We start from the raw sequence: 13,642 nt of genomic DNA, 5'->3' as shown, positions 1-13,642 counted from the left end.
TCTCTGACGTGTTGTCTCTCTCTCTCTCTCTCTCTCTCTGTCTCTGTTTCCAGGGAGACGACGGAGACGTTGGACCCCGGGGTCTCCCAGGTGAACCAGTGAGTGTTTCCATAGCAACCCAGATGATTTTACATGATGCTAATGTCGCTGCGCTAGCTCTCGTTGACCTTTGACCCCCCTGTTCACTGCAAAAACTCAAAATACCAAGAATATTTGTCTCATTTCTAGTCAAAACAAATCTCATTCTACTTAAAATTAGACTCATCATAAAAAGCAGCTTGTTTTTAGACACTTTTTACTTCTTTCAAGCTGATTTTCACTTGAAATAAGTAGAAAAATCTGATAGTGGAGCAAGTTTTTCTTTCTTATTACAAACACAAAAAACTTACTTTCACTGGCAGATTTTTCTACTTATTTCAAGTGAAAATAATTTGAAACAAATGACAATGATCTAAAAACAAGTTCATTTAGGTGATGAGTCTTATTTTAAGTGAAAAGAGATTAGTTTTGACTAGAAATGAGACATTTTGACAAGAAATAAGACAAACATCTTTGGAAAGATTATGAGTTTTTGCAGTGTTCATGATCTTTATTATTATGATTTGTTTTGGATCCAGTGTGTGTGGCTGAAGTCTGACCTTCACTTGTGTGTGTCTGCGTGTGTGTGTGTGTGTATGTCCCTCACTAATGTGTCCTTGTGTCCCTGCGTGTGTGTGTCTGCAGGGACCTCGTGGTTTGCTCGGACCCAAAGGTCCTGCTGGGATCCCTGGACCTCCCGTGAGTAGAAACAAAGCTGCATTGTGCTGCTGTTGTATTTACAGCTCAGTCTCTCCCTCTCTGACCACTGCGCACACACACACACACACACACACACTCACACACTCACACATATATATATATATACACACACACACACACAGCAGCTCCTGAAACAGCAACACACACTGACCCGGGGATCTCCAGTCTAACCCTAAAAATGAAAATGTCTCGTTCCCACAAACTCCTGGACACGACACCGAGACGCCCAGAGTCACTCAGGGTTCAGACACACAACCGATCTAACATTATATTTATATTCATGTGTTCTGGAGCTGATTGTCCAACATGGAGGAACTTCTGCTTCCACAACAGATTCACTCAGACTCAGAGTCGACATTTCTCTCTGCAGAAGAACTGAAAATATTGTCTTCTGCATTTTTATTCTGTGAGTTCTCCATCAAAATCTGGCATTTAAAGTCGATCTGTCAGGTGAAGCTCGACCACTCAGAGGTCAGTCAGTGATTCACTATAGTGATTATTGTATTTACCCTCACACACAGAGATAAAAAGGGCGACATTTTTATTTTCAAACTTCAAACTCAACAAGACACGACTGAATCCAGTCATTTGGAGCCGTTTATCAGGTTCACATTGTTTCCTCTTCAGCTGTAAAACATGAAACAGACAGGACGTCTCCACATCTTCACACCCACATCATCACCAACATCTACAGAACTACTGTCAGTGACCTTCACCAACACACTGACAGTGTATACAGTATCAGTATTAATATCTGATATCTGCAGCTGTTGATTTCTCCTTCTCTTCTTCGTCTCAGGGTGTGAGAGGGAACGACGGTCCCCACGGTCCCAAAGGAAACCTGGTCAGTCTCACTATCAGTTAAACATCGTGTCATTATGAGTTCATTATGATGTAAAACCTCCGTCCTCATCACTCCATCTTCTTCTCCTTCTTCTCTGTGTCTGTCAGGGACCCCAAGGAGAACCAGGACCTCCAGGTCAGCAGGGAACGTCAGGAACTCAGGTGAGACAGGACCAGGATCAGCTGCAGGACTTTATCACATCACACTGTGTTTCTGAGATACAAAGCCGTGCATGAGGCTGTGTTATTATTGACTGTGTGCATTCTTTACATTTGTTGAGCTCATGTTTGATGTTTTATTTATTCATTTGTTTCATGTTTACAGGGAATGCCAGGACCTCAGGGAGCTATCGGACCCCATGGAGAGAAAGTAAGACACCAAAATATATATATACACTAGTTATTCTGTCTTCATTGCATCACACTCGATCAGGGGAAACTATTTTTCAAGCAACAATTACACAATAAAACCACCAGGATGAAGTTGATTTAAAGCAACAGTTTGACATTTGGAGCAAGAAGCACAGTTACACAAGATGAGTAATAACTCATGTATCTGTCTGTTACATATGAAGCTGCATCCAGCAGCGTAGACGGAGTAAAAACTGCAACATGTGAACTCTCTTTTTTTCCTTTTTTTATTTATTTTTTAATCATATATACACATACACACAAAAAACAAACATATACTGATTAATACAATAGTAAATTATGTTACTAGTCATCGAATCAGTAATAATAACATAACACAAGTATCAAGTGAGTAATGGAACGAAAAATAAAATAAAATAAATAGCAGCATGTGAACTGTCACATCTGTATCTGAGTAACTAACCCTCAGTCTAATGATAAGACTGATAGGAGAAGAAAAGACTGAGATGACGGTGAGATTCTTCCTCCTCTCTCGGTCACATAAAGAGCTGAAGACATGAAACTGTTGGTCATATATAACTGATCTCAGGTCAGGATGTGCAGATACTTCCTGGTTTATCTTGGTGAGGGAGAATCAGAGCTGAGTGTCTCTTATAGTTCAGTCATATGAGTCCTGGTAACTCAACCATTTCAGAGGTTTCCATAGCAACACAGCTCCACCTGCTGGACGGGAGTCGACTCAGAGCTCTGCATCCTGATCTGGGACAGCAGGATGATGCTGTCAGAGTTATGACATCGCTCTATGAACATAAACTGGATCAATATGAAAAATAACATGAATAAATTAATACAAAAGTTGATTTATTTCACTCACCTCTTGTTTTCTTTTCTCCTTCAGGGTCCAACAGGAAAACCAGGTCTGCCAGGGATGCCTGGCGCTGACGGTCCTCCTGTACGTTCCTCTGCTCTTTCCTCTTTATCATTATAACTGAACTCAAGTTGAAGTTGAATCCACCGACACCTGACCTTTGACCTCTCTGTCCTCTCTCCTCAGGGTCACCCAGGGAAGGAGGGGCCGACCGGCACCAAGGGAAACCAGGTGAGAGTCAAACACCACATCCAGATGAACTCCAGCTCACAGTCACTTCACTGGTTAAATACAACTCAAATTAGTTAAAATGCACTTTGACAGTAACATTTTGGTGCTGTTACTTCAAATATGTCTTCATAGATGCAGTCGTTCAGTTAAAAGTGATGCTCACCATATTTACCTGAATATATTTTATAGTTTTGTGACCTCATGGTTCTTCCTGTGTCTGTTCTCAGGGTCCCAGCGGTCCTCAGGGATCTATCGGCTATCCGGGCCCTCGTGGCATCAAGGTCAGAACAGATCAACTTCTCATCAGCAGACACAGTCATGTGACACGAGTTTACACAGTCTGAATGATGTTTGTTAACTGATCGTCATTTCAACATCCTCATCTTTGTTGTGATTATTTAATTTGATGACAGGGAGGACAAGGAATCCGCGGTCTGAAGGGCCACAAGGGAGAGAAGGTACGAGACAAAATAATCTCTCAACATCTATTTATTAACGTGTATGTATCATATATTATAAATGGTGATTGCTTTGGTGAACTACAGTAATATTTACATTTTAAGCTGGTGCAAAATAATAACTTCTGTTTTTTTCTGTTGCTTAAATGTATAAAATATGAACATATATTTTGTGTTTGTAGGGAGAAGATGGTTTCCCTGGAATCAAAGGAGATTTTGGAGTGAAGGGAGAGAGGGTAAGATGGACTGATGAACTTCTTCCATTGTCATTTTATATTTTTGATGTGCTTTCTGTTTATCAGTCTTCATATATCTGTGCTGATTTATTCTGATATGTTTCCTGTGCAGGGTGAGCTGGGAGTACCAGGACCCAGAGGAGAGGACGGTCCCGAGGGGCCAAAGGGTCGCGTCGGACCCCCTGGTGAGCTCGGACCACTGGGACTCCTCGGAGAGAAGGTGAGGAAGACTCTGTCTGTTATAACTTCCCAGAAATTTACCAAAATATTTCTCATGTTCTTGAAATCAAGTCACTGCCTCATTTTTAATAACACACCAGAGGAGGAAACGTCATCGTGTCGCCCTCTTGTGGTCGTAGTTGCACCAGATCTGATATTTACAAAACCGTTGACCGTTTTATACTGCACACCTGAGTTTCTGCACGACGTTTTGTTTTCTGCACAGTATCAGCTGCTTCTCATTTAGCCTTCATATACGATATTCCTCAATTAAAGGCCTTATTTCTCAGCTTTCTAATATAATTTGTCACAAACATGTCAGTAATCTTTAAACACCACCGATCTCATCATGTGATTCCAGGGAAAACTCGGTGTACCAGGACTTCCTGGATATCCTGGAAGACAAGGACCCAAGGTAACACACACACACACACACACACATACAATATACTGTATACAGCATCTGTCTTCCACTGTGACGTCTTTAAAGATGAGAAACAGAACTGATGTTGAGGTGTTGATGTGTTTATTTTTCAGGGATCTCTTGGATTCCCAGGATTCCCTGGTTCAAACGGAGAGAAGGGAACCAGAGTGAGTGGATTCATCCTGATTAAACATCTCTGTCTCTGCAGAGACGATCCAGACTGACGGATTCCTGTAAAGTTATAATAATGTTCAGTTTGTTCTTCTGTCTGATTTGAGTCTGTGACTGTTTCTCCTTCCAGGGTCTGGGTGGTAAAGCCGGACCCCGAGGACAGAGAGGACCAACGGTAACGCTTCATATTCAGCTGCTTCCTTCCTCTCAGACTCTTGAATGCAGTTTGTTTTCTTGTGATATTAAAGAGTAGCTCATCATCAGTCTGTTTGAAAACTTCAGTCCTGAAGACGCTCGGTGTCACTGATGGTTGGAGATGAACTCGGTTTCAAGTTCAACCATCAAAACAAGACAAAAAACACAGGCTGTTGTTGTGTTACTTGTGTAGTTGCATGTAGCATCACATGTGCATTGTGTGTTTGACTGATGGAGACTCTGTCTGTGACCTTCAGGGCCCCAGAGGACAGAGGGGACCGAGAGGAGCAACTGGGAAACCAGGAGCAAAGGTTTGTCTCCGCTAATAAATCATCTGTGTCCAATAAAGACAAGCTCAGTGAGGATTATCATGATGATGAATAGTAGTTAGTCACTGGTTACATCAAACAATTTAACAATCTGAATTTAAACTTAAATTTAGATTTAATTTTTTTTTTTAATGTTGTATACCGGTATATCTTTATTCTATTATTTTATATAGTATATGTATATTTATAGTATATGCGTATCTTTTGCACTAGAATATTTTTATTCATTCTGTTTTGTTCCATTTTATTTAAATTCTTAATTCTATTTTTATCCCTCGCTTTAAACTATTTTTGGTACCTTTATATTTGCACCTGACACCAAGACAAGTTCCTTGTGCTGTAAACTGACCTTTACTGCTCTTGGCAATTAAACCAGTTCTGATTCTGATTCTGATTCTGATTCTAAAAACAAATAGTAATAGTAATAATTTTTAGCTCTTTTCCTAATAATAAATATGTGTTTATGTTTATTAACTGTAATGTTTCTGTATTGTCTCATCAGGGAACTTCTGGAAGCGACGGCCCTCCTGGTCCTCTTGGAGAGAGGGTGAGTCCTCTGCAGCGCCTGATCAGAGCGTTCATGTTCAGTCTAATCAGACACCTGATGGCTGTGTGTGATATTATCATGTGTTCTTATTGTATCTCATGTTGTTGTCTCTTCAGGGACTGCCTGGACCTCAGGGAGCCAACGGCTTCCCCGGACCAAAGGGACCTCCTGTAAGACCACGCTTTGATTCCAGTTTCTAGACGATTGGTTGTTGGTGTAGTTTATGTTGAAGGTTTTATCACTGAGACAGTTACAGCACTTTGTTCCCTGATGCAGATTTAGTTTGAGATATTTGGCTTTGAGTTGATTTTTAATCCTGAATGTTTCTGTCTCCTTCAGGGACCTCCAGGGAAGGACGGACTGCCTGGACACCCCGGACAGAGAGGAGAAGTTGTAAGTTTGATGTTTTTGAAACTCATTCACTGCTTCACCTCTTGAAATCAGTCAGGTTGATGCTGTTTCTCCTGATGCACTGGGATATTTCCTGTTCCATGTCCAATCATGAAGAACTAAACGTCTCAACATCTCAACAGCTGCACAGAGTTTCAGTATTTTCTAGATCTTCTAGTAACTCAGTTTGTCTCCTACAGGGTTTCCAAGGGAAGATGGGTCCACCTGGGCCTCCGGGAGTCGTTGGACCTCAGGTGAGTCGTCTCGTCGTGTTTCATCATCCTCTCATCACCGTGACAACAACTCCCATCAGTTTTCATAACAACAACAACAACAACAATCTGTCCGTCCTCTCAGGGTCCATCAGGAGAGACCGGTCCCATGGGCGAGCGCGGCCACCCCGGACCCCCTGGCCCCCCCGGAGAGCAGGGCCTGTCTGGTCCTTCAGGGAAGGAGGGCACCAAGGGCGACCCCGGCCCCCCCGGGGGCCCCGGCAAGGACGGCCCCTCGGGACTCAGAGGCTTCCCCGGAGAGAGAGGACTTCCTGGGACGCCTGTGAGTACCAGACGGAGACAGAAGCCATGTTTCCATCCAGAGGGATTCTAATTACTGGGAAATGTGCATTAAAAGAAATTAGAATCCTGTGTGTTTCCATTAAAAGTACAGACTTTGGTCCCCCCCCCTCCGGTCTGACGGTCTGATGGGGGGCAGATAGCACTTTGAACACATTAGTGCGATTTAGCGCATATGTTTATTATCATAGGCTATTTATGTTTGTTTGTTTGCTTTGTTTTTATAATCTATTGTTTTTATTTATTCTATTCTCAATGCACTATTTTTTACTATTTTATGTCTTGCTTTTGAATGACTGTTCGTTTATTGTGCAGCTGAGAAATTGAATTTCCTTCGGGATAAATAAAGTATCTATCTATCTATCTATCTAGATAGTAATTTGAACACATTGAGTTTGGTTTTTACTGAGGAGGAACTATGAAGAACTGTGCAGTGGAAAGGGGCAAAGTAATGGTAACTGGTAGTGGAAACCCTGCTTTACATTGTTTTAACATAGAAAAGAAAAAGAAAAAAAACATCATTCTGAAGGTGTGGGGGCACTGGGGGCTTTTATTTTGCCGTGGCGGTGCCACGATCAATTACATGTAGAGGAAACCCTGATGTTGTCTTGTGAGTGAACTGCAACACGGGAGCAGATGGGGTGAAAGTGGCTGCGTCACTTAATTCCAACATGACTGTTTCCATCCCTTTCAAATCAACAATCAGGGGACTTTAGTTTGAATCACAGCGTTTCCATCATCATTTTCTGATGCGATACATCTAGATGATCTAAACAGCTGATGGAAACATGGCTAGTGATGATGATGATGAAGCAGACACTGACTGGGACATTCATACGTATTAATCCTCTTCTTCTGTCCTCTCAGGGCGGTGGAGGACTGAAGGGCAGTGAAGGACCAGCTGGACCTCCTGGACCGGCTGTAGGTGTCAAACCGCTCATCACAGTCCAGCTCCAGCTGATGGAGCTTAAAGACACCGCTGGTATCTAACATCTAACTGTCTTCATGCTGCTGTCTCTCTGTAGGGGTCTCCTGGTGAGAGGGGACAGGCTGGGACAGCTGGACCTGTTGGACCCCCTGGTCGACCCGGTCCTCAGGGGCCGCCGGGCAACGCTGGAGAGAAGGGAGTTCCTGTGAGTGTTGGACTTCACTCCACGTTGAGATTCAGATCCTAAAATAAATTACATCGACTGATTTTTTTTCCACTTTGTTCCTCGTGTGAAGGGTGAGAAAGGTCCGATCGGCCCGGCAGGTCGTGATGGAGTTCAGGGGCCGGTGGGTCTGCCTGGCCCCGCTGGATCACCGGGAGTACCGGGAGAGGACGGAGACAAGGCAAGAAACCAGCAGTCTTCACACCAACACCTCAGTTAGCTTGTTAATAGTGCATTATGGGATGTTTATCAGTGCTGTGCTGTAACGTGATGTTTCCTGTGGTCTCAGGGCGAGGTCGGAGAGCCCGGTCAGAAGGGCGCCAAGGGAGGCAAAGGAGAACATGTGAGTGACACCGACCTGGATTCATTTCTTCCATTATATCAAATGAGAAATCAGAATAAAAACCATCCAGTGCTGCTGTTTCTTCTGTCCGTCTCACTGTCCTCTGCTCCTCTGCTCCTCTGCAGGGTCCTCCTGGTCCACCTGGACCCATGGGTCCCGTCGGTCAGCCCGGTGCCGCTGTAAGTCCAAACTCCTGACAGTCTGCACAGGTTGTAGTTGTTGTATATTAGTTGTATTTTGAGTTATGTGATCATGTGAACCTCCTCTGTGCTGCAGGGAGCGGATGGAGAGCTGGGTCCCAGGGGCCAACAGGGGCCGTTCGGAGCCAAAGGAGACGAAGGAACCAGAGGATTCCCCGGAGCGCCGGGTCCCATCGGACTGCAGGTACAAAATAAACCCAGAGAGACGCAGCTCTGCTCTCAGAGAGGGTTTTATTTTATGTTGTCATGTGTTTGTGATCAGAACTAAACACCTTCTTAGGGCCCAGTGACCACTGGGGCCCCAAAAAGCAATTTTCAATATGCGTAACTTCTGTCGATCCCTAGAGAAATCCTGCGTAATTACAATTACCTTTAATTGTTGTTGCACTTCAAATCGTTGTTTCACATTGCTGCTGCAGTTCATTTAAAACCAAATATAAAAACACAGATCATGTGTTTACAGCAAATGCTATTGTGTTACTTTTAGTTGTCGGCCTAGTTCAACAAGTGTAAATCAACCCCAGGCTGCACTTTTAGCTGAATTTGGTTCCATTTCAGGTTAAGAATAGAATAGAATAGAATAGAATAGAATAGAATAAAGCTTTATTAAAAACCATAGATGGGTAAAAACATGCCAGGCTAGGATGATGATTCCTAACGAAAAATGAAATGAAATGAAATAAGTTTGTAGTGGGTGTGTAAATGATTAATAATCAGTATTATTGGTAGCAATAGAGGGGCCCATAATAACATTTAGCTTAGGGCCCTGTGGAGACTTGGGCCGGCCGTGTTTGTGATGTTTGTGATGTTCACCTGTGACCTTTGACCTGCAGGGACTCCCAGGACCTCCAGGCGAGAAGGGAGAGACCGGTGACGTCGGCCCTCTGGTGAGTTTCACACCGACACCATCTCCATCCTTCATCCTTCCTGCTTCTTCTCTGTCCTCATGAATGAATCATGACACAACGATGATCTTCTCTGTTTCCAGGGACCCCCCGGTCCTCCAGGCCCCCGCGGCCCCGCTGGACCCAGTGGAGCTGACGTGAGTTTACAGCTCTGATCTATAAGATTTAAACAATATTCAACTGAAAAACATAAATGATTAAATCTGAATTGTTTTTATTTGTGTCTTTCAGGGTCCTCAAGGTCCTCCTGGTGGTGTGGGTAACCCTGGACCTCTTGGAGAGAAGGTACCAGAGGAGATTAGATGCTCATTCATTAGCTGTATTGGTGATATTTATTAGAATTCCCATTTTTAATGATGTATTTATTCATTTTCTTACATGCAACTGGCAGACTTTGCACACAGCTGCCAACTCTCTTTTCCTTCCTGGTTTCTCTGTTATGTTATGTGTGTGTTTGTGCTGTTGTGTGTTTGTGCTATGAGCATGGTGTGCGAGCCACCAAATGGAATTGTCCTTTAAGGGATTAATAAAGTAGTCTTGAGTCTTGAATCTTGAATCTTGATATTGTCATGAGTTTTGTTGAGCTGACAGAGTTGTTGTGTGTCGGCAGGGAGAACCAGGAGAGTCTGGACCCCCGGGAATAGTCGGAGAGCCCGGAAAGAAGGTGAGTTTGTCGACGAATCAGGAGCCGGTGCCTTCACTGACCGTCGGTAACGTCCGTGACTTTAACACAGCGTTGTGTTGCTGTGTCTGCAGGGACCTCGTGGAGAACGCGGAGAGAAGGGAGAAGCTGGACAACCGGGAACCGCCGGACCGGCCGGAGGACGAGGACGACCCGGAGACGACGGTCCCAAAGGAAACCCTGTACGACACACACACACACACACACACACACACACACACACACACACACACACACACACACACACCAACACACACACACACAGATCAGTGACTTTAGACTCTGCAAGTAAATTCATTTGTACTTTACTTGAGTATCAGATTTCTTTGGTACTTATTACTCTTACTTGAATACATTTCCAAGACAAATATTAGTACTTTTACTGGAGTTAATTAGTAGTACGGCTGAAAAGTACTGGTTACTTTCAGGTCTTTTTCTAAACTCCTATTGGACAGCAGCTGTGTTTGTCTGTGAAGGAAACCCTGACCCCTAAAAGCAGCACATCAGTGCAGCTGAGCAGCAAAGAGTTCATTCTCACTAACAAGAGTTCAAAGCTCCTTACATTCATTTACAAACTATTAGAGTCATTCATTGATGTGGAGAATAAGACATTTACTCTGACTCTGACTTTGACTTAAAGTACCTTTAAAAGCATGTACTTTTGGATACTTAAGTACCTTTAAAAGCAAGTACTTTTTTACTCTTACTGGAGTAACATGTCGACTGAGCTACTTTTTTTTCTTTTTCTTTTTTTTGGTGTCGTTCTTTTTTTAAATAATATTTATATTGTTTTTTTCAAGAGAAGTTTAGCATCACAACATAAAGGGACTGTGCACAAAAAAACATATACAAAAATAGACATGATAACAATAAGAAAAACAACAACAAAAAACAGACAAACATTTACGTTGCAGTTGTGTAAAATGAAAAAGAAAAAGATGAGTACATCATGGTGGGCTATGTGGCAAATGTATACATGATGATACATTAAGTAGTAAAAGTCCATCACATCTGGGGTGCAGTCCACTGAGATACTTTTACTTGTAACAGAGTACATTCTGACCAGTAGTATTTGTACTGGGGTGGAGTACTCTGTCCATCTCTGCTCGTGACTTCCTGTCTAACTTCTTCTTCTTCTTCTCTGCTGCAGGGCCCCGTGGGTTTCCCCGGCGACCCCGGTCCTCCCGGCGAGCTGGGACCCAGAGTGAGTATCTGTGTTTTTACATCATAAAAATATTTCAGTTTAACTTCTTTAATACACATGAACTCTGGAAAAGAAGAAGATGTAATGAGCTGATGTGTTTCCCTTCAGGGTCAAGACGGCGCCAAAGGAGAGCGAGGAGAAGACGGAGAAGCTGGAGAGTCTGTGAGTGGAAGAAAGATTCAATAATTCAGAAATAATTCAGATTTCTGAATGATGAATGTTGATAAAATGTTTTACCTCCTCTGTCTGCCTCCGGACTCAGGGCTCCCCTGGACCCCCCGGAGAGAACGGCCCCCTCGGCCCCCCAGGAAAGAGGGTAAACTTCCAACTTCAGCTTCATCTACATCTCAGATTATTAGATTTGACAGAATAAAAACTCGTTGTGTTTCTCCACCAGGGTCCAGCAGGAACTCGAGGACCAGAGGGACGTCAGGGAGAGAAGGGAACCAAGGTGAGTTTTATCTCTCAACTCAAAGGAAACAATATAAACATCCCATAATTCCCTCTGATGATCATTCCCATTGATTATTCCAGAATAAATCTTTTATTCTCAGATCATTTGCAAACTGAGGATGTTTTTCCTCCATCAGCCAACTCTGATACATAACTCAGACTGTTAACATGATGCTCAGAGAGAAGAACCAGTGATAAAACAGTCTGATCATGTTTCTGTATCATCGTCTGCAGGGAGACCCCGGCGCCGTCGGACCACCAGGAAAAACCGGACCCGTCGGCCCCCAGGGGGTCCCGGGAAAACCAGGAACAGAAGGTCTCAGAGGTCTGCCGGGATCAGTGGTGAGTGGCCAGACAGAGCAGCATTAAAGGGCCGGTGCACACAAAAAGGTCCGTTATCTGATTCTAATTAAGGCAAAGACGAGATATTGTTGCACATTTTCAATTGGTCCGGTTTGCCTTCACAAAGACCGAACTACAACGGTCCAAAAATTGTAAACAAAAGTCACGTGACAACAAACGTCACGTAGTTATTGGTCATACACAGGGTTCACACGCCTCCTGGAAAATAGTTGACAAATGTGTTATAAGGAGCTTCACGAAATACAAAATACAATATTATTGAGTAATTAAGACAAAAATGAAGAAAACATCATCCAGAAAACAGTGAACAAGCATGAAATAAGATAATAGAAATAGATAAAACAGTAGAAACAAAAACAATAGAAGACAAAAATCAAAGTATGTGAAAAACATTAGAATTGTTGCACAAATATCTAATATAAATATCTCCTCACATTGTTTTTTATTTAGATTTTAGTCTGATGCTTTATGTTATTTTAATCCTTTATCAGACAAGAAACCACTTTCAGTTATTTATTCTTGACAAATATAATAAGTTATTTTAGTTTAAGCTAAGTACTACTGGGTTTTTTACACTTTTTTATGTTTTGCTAAATGTTCCTTTAACCTTAAAATCACACAGTTGGTTCATCACAGCCGTTCTTGCTTAGACATCTCCTTGAGTGAATGAATGAAACGATGCTCATCCTGTTATTGATGAAGACGGGTTCACACCAGAAGTAAACCGCTCTAGAGTTCAGTTGGTAGCGGACCGAGACCAGAGAGCGGTTCGTTGGTCCACACCAGCGTTCACACCGACACAGACGAAAACGCTGCAGGGTTCAGTTCAACCGGACTGAACAAGGCTGATGTGGACGCAACCTAACTCTGTGTGTGTGTGTGTGTGTGTGTGTGTGTGATGTTCACCTGTTCACCTGTTCACCTGTTCACCCGTTCACCCGTTCACCTGTTCACCTGTTCACCTGTGTGTGTGTTTCAGGGTGAGCAAGGATCTCCAGGACCTGCAGGACAGAAAGGACCTCCTGGACCTCTGGTAGGAAAACTACACTCAGCTTTTATTCAGTTAGTTAGTTTTATTGACACAAATAATTAAAAGCATAACATTTGGGTCCAAACACACAAAAAGAAGAGAAGAAAAAGAAGAAATGATAGTCAATCTCCCTCCATCTCCCATCTGGGTTTCCAGCGCTGTGAGACTAGACTGTAACAACTAAAACCTTTCTCCTTCCTCCTCGTCTTCCTCCTCCTGCAGGGACCTCCTGGTCTGCCTGGTCTCCGTGGCGACCCCGGGTCCAAGGGAGAGAAGGGACACCCCGGTCTCATCGGCCTCATCGGACCCCCGGGAGAGCAGGGAGAGAAGGGAGACCGGGGTCTGCCCGGACCTCAGGGATCCAACGGACCCAAAGGAGAGAACGTAAGTCCGTCTTCTGTCTGTCTTCTGTCTGTCTGTCTGTCTGTCTGTCTTCTGTCCCGTCTGCTCCTCTAATGTTGATGTAACATCGTGTCCTCACTGTCCCTCGTGTCCCTCTAGGGAATGTCTGGAGGAACCGGACCGCTCGGCCCCGCTGGTCCTCCTGGTCTGCCTGTGAGTACCGTCCCTCTACTCTACTCTACTGTCTCTACTGTCTCTACCTCTACTGTCTCTACTGTCTTTACCTCTACTGTCTCTACTCTGTCTCTACTCTGTC

At 43.5% G+C, this 13,642-nt stretch overlaps 1 protein-coding gene across 1 annotated transcript in view; it reads left to right on the top strand.

The window, feature by feature from the left end:
• Nucleotides 1-13,642, top strand: part of col11a2 (collagen, type XI, alpha 2) — a 34,552-nt gene that overhangs the window by 14,934 nt on the left and 5,976 nt on the right. The window contains exons 17-55 of the mRNA XM_085790522.1: nt 54-98; nt 724-777; nt 1,598-1,642; nt 1,750-1,803; nt 1,967-2,011; nt 2,912-2,965; nt 3,068-3,112; nt 3,340-3,393; nt 3,526-3,570; nt 3,753-3,806; nt 3,919-4,026; nt 4,387-4,440; nt 4,563-4,616; nt 4,751-4,795; nt 5,073-5,126; nt 5,647-5,691; nt 5,808-5,861; nt 6,031-6,084; nt 6,282-6,335; nt 6,439-6,636; nt 7,521-7,574; nt 7,679-7,786; nt 7,878-7,985; nt 8,094-8,147; nt 8,273-8,326; nt 8,424-8,531; nt 9,181-9,234; nt 9,336-9,389; nt 9,484-9,537; nt 9,863-9,916; nt 10,009-10,116; nt 11,085-11,138; nt 11,247-11,300; nt 11,401-11,454; nt 11,536-11,589; nt 11,826-11,933; nt 12,934-12,987; nt 13,207-13,368; nt 13,486-13,539. Coding sequence (XP_085646648.1) covers nt 54-98; nt 724-777; nt 1,598-1,642; nt 1,750-1,803; nt 1,967-2,011; nt 2,912-2,965; nt 3,068-3,112; nt 3,340-3,393; nt 3,526-3,570; nt 3,753-3,806; nt 3,919-4,026; nt 4,387-4,440; nt 4,563-4,616; nt 4,751-4,795; nt 5,073-5,126; nt 5,647-5,691; nt 5,808-5,861; nt 6,031-6,084; nt 6,282-6,335; nt 6,439-6,636; nt 7,521-7,574; nt 7,679-7,786; nt 7,878-7,985; nt 8,094-8,147; nt 8,273-8,326; nt 8,424-8,531; nt 9,181-9,234; nt 9,336-9,389; nt 9,484-9,537; nt 9,863-9,916; nt 10,009-10,116; nt 11,085-11,138; nt 11,247-11,300; nt 11,401-11,454; nt 11,536-11,589; nt 11,826-11,933; nt 12,934-12,987; nt 13,207-13,368; nt 13,486-13,539 — 2,619 coding nt within the window. The remainder of the gene's footprint in view (nt 1-53; nt 99-723; nt 778-1,597; nt 1,643-1,749; nt 1,804-1,966; nt 2,012-2,911; nt 2,966-3,067; nt 3,113-3,339; nt 3,394-3,525; nt 3,571-3,752; nt 3,807-3,918; nt 4,027-4,386; nt 4,441-4,562; nt 4,617-4,750; nt 4,796-5,072; nt 5,127-5,646; nt 5,692-5,807; nt 5,862-6,030; nt 6,085-6,281; nt 6,336-6,438; nt 6,637-7,520; nt 7,575-7,678; nt 7,787-7,877; nt 7,986-8,093; nt 8,148-8,272; nt 8,327-8,423; nt 8,532-9,180; nt 9,235-9,335; nt 9,390-9,483; nt 9,538-9,862; nt 9,917-10,008; nt 10,117-11,084; nt 11,139-11,246; nt 11,301-11,400; nt 11,455-11,535; nt 11,590-11,825; nt 11,934-12,933; nt 12,988-13,206; nt 13,369-13,485; nt 13,540-13,642) is intronic.

The sequence above is a fragment of the Trachurus japonicus genome, chromosome 11, assembly GCF_045865225.1.
Source record: "Trachurus japonicus isolate A0001 chromosome 11, Traja_1.0".
NCBI lineage: Eukaryota > Metazoa > Chordata > Actinopteri > Carangiformes > Carangidae > Trachurus > Trachurus japonicus.
The sequence above is the reverse complement of the archived record's forward strand: the minus strand, read 5'-3'. Positions and strand labels throughout refer to the sequence as shown.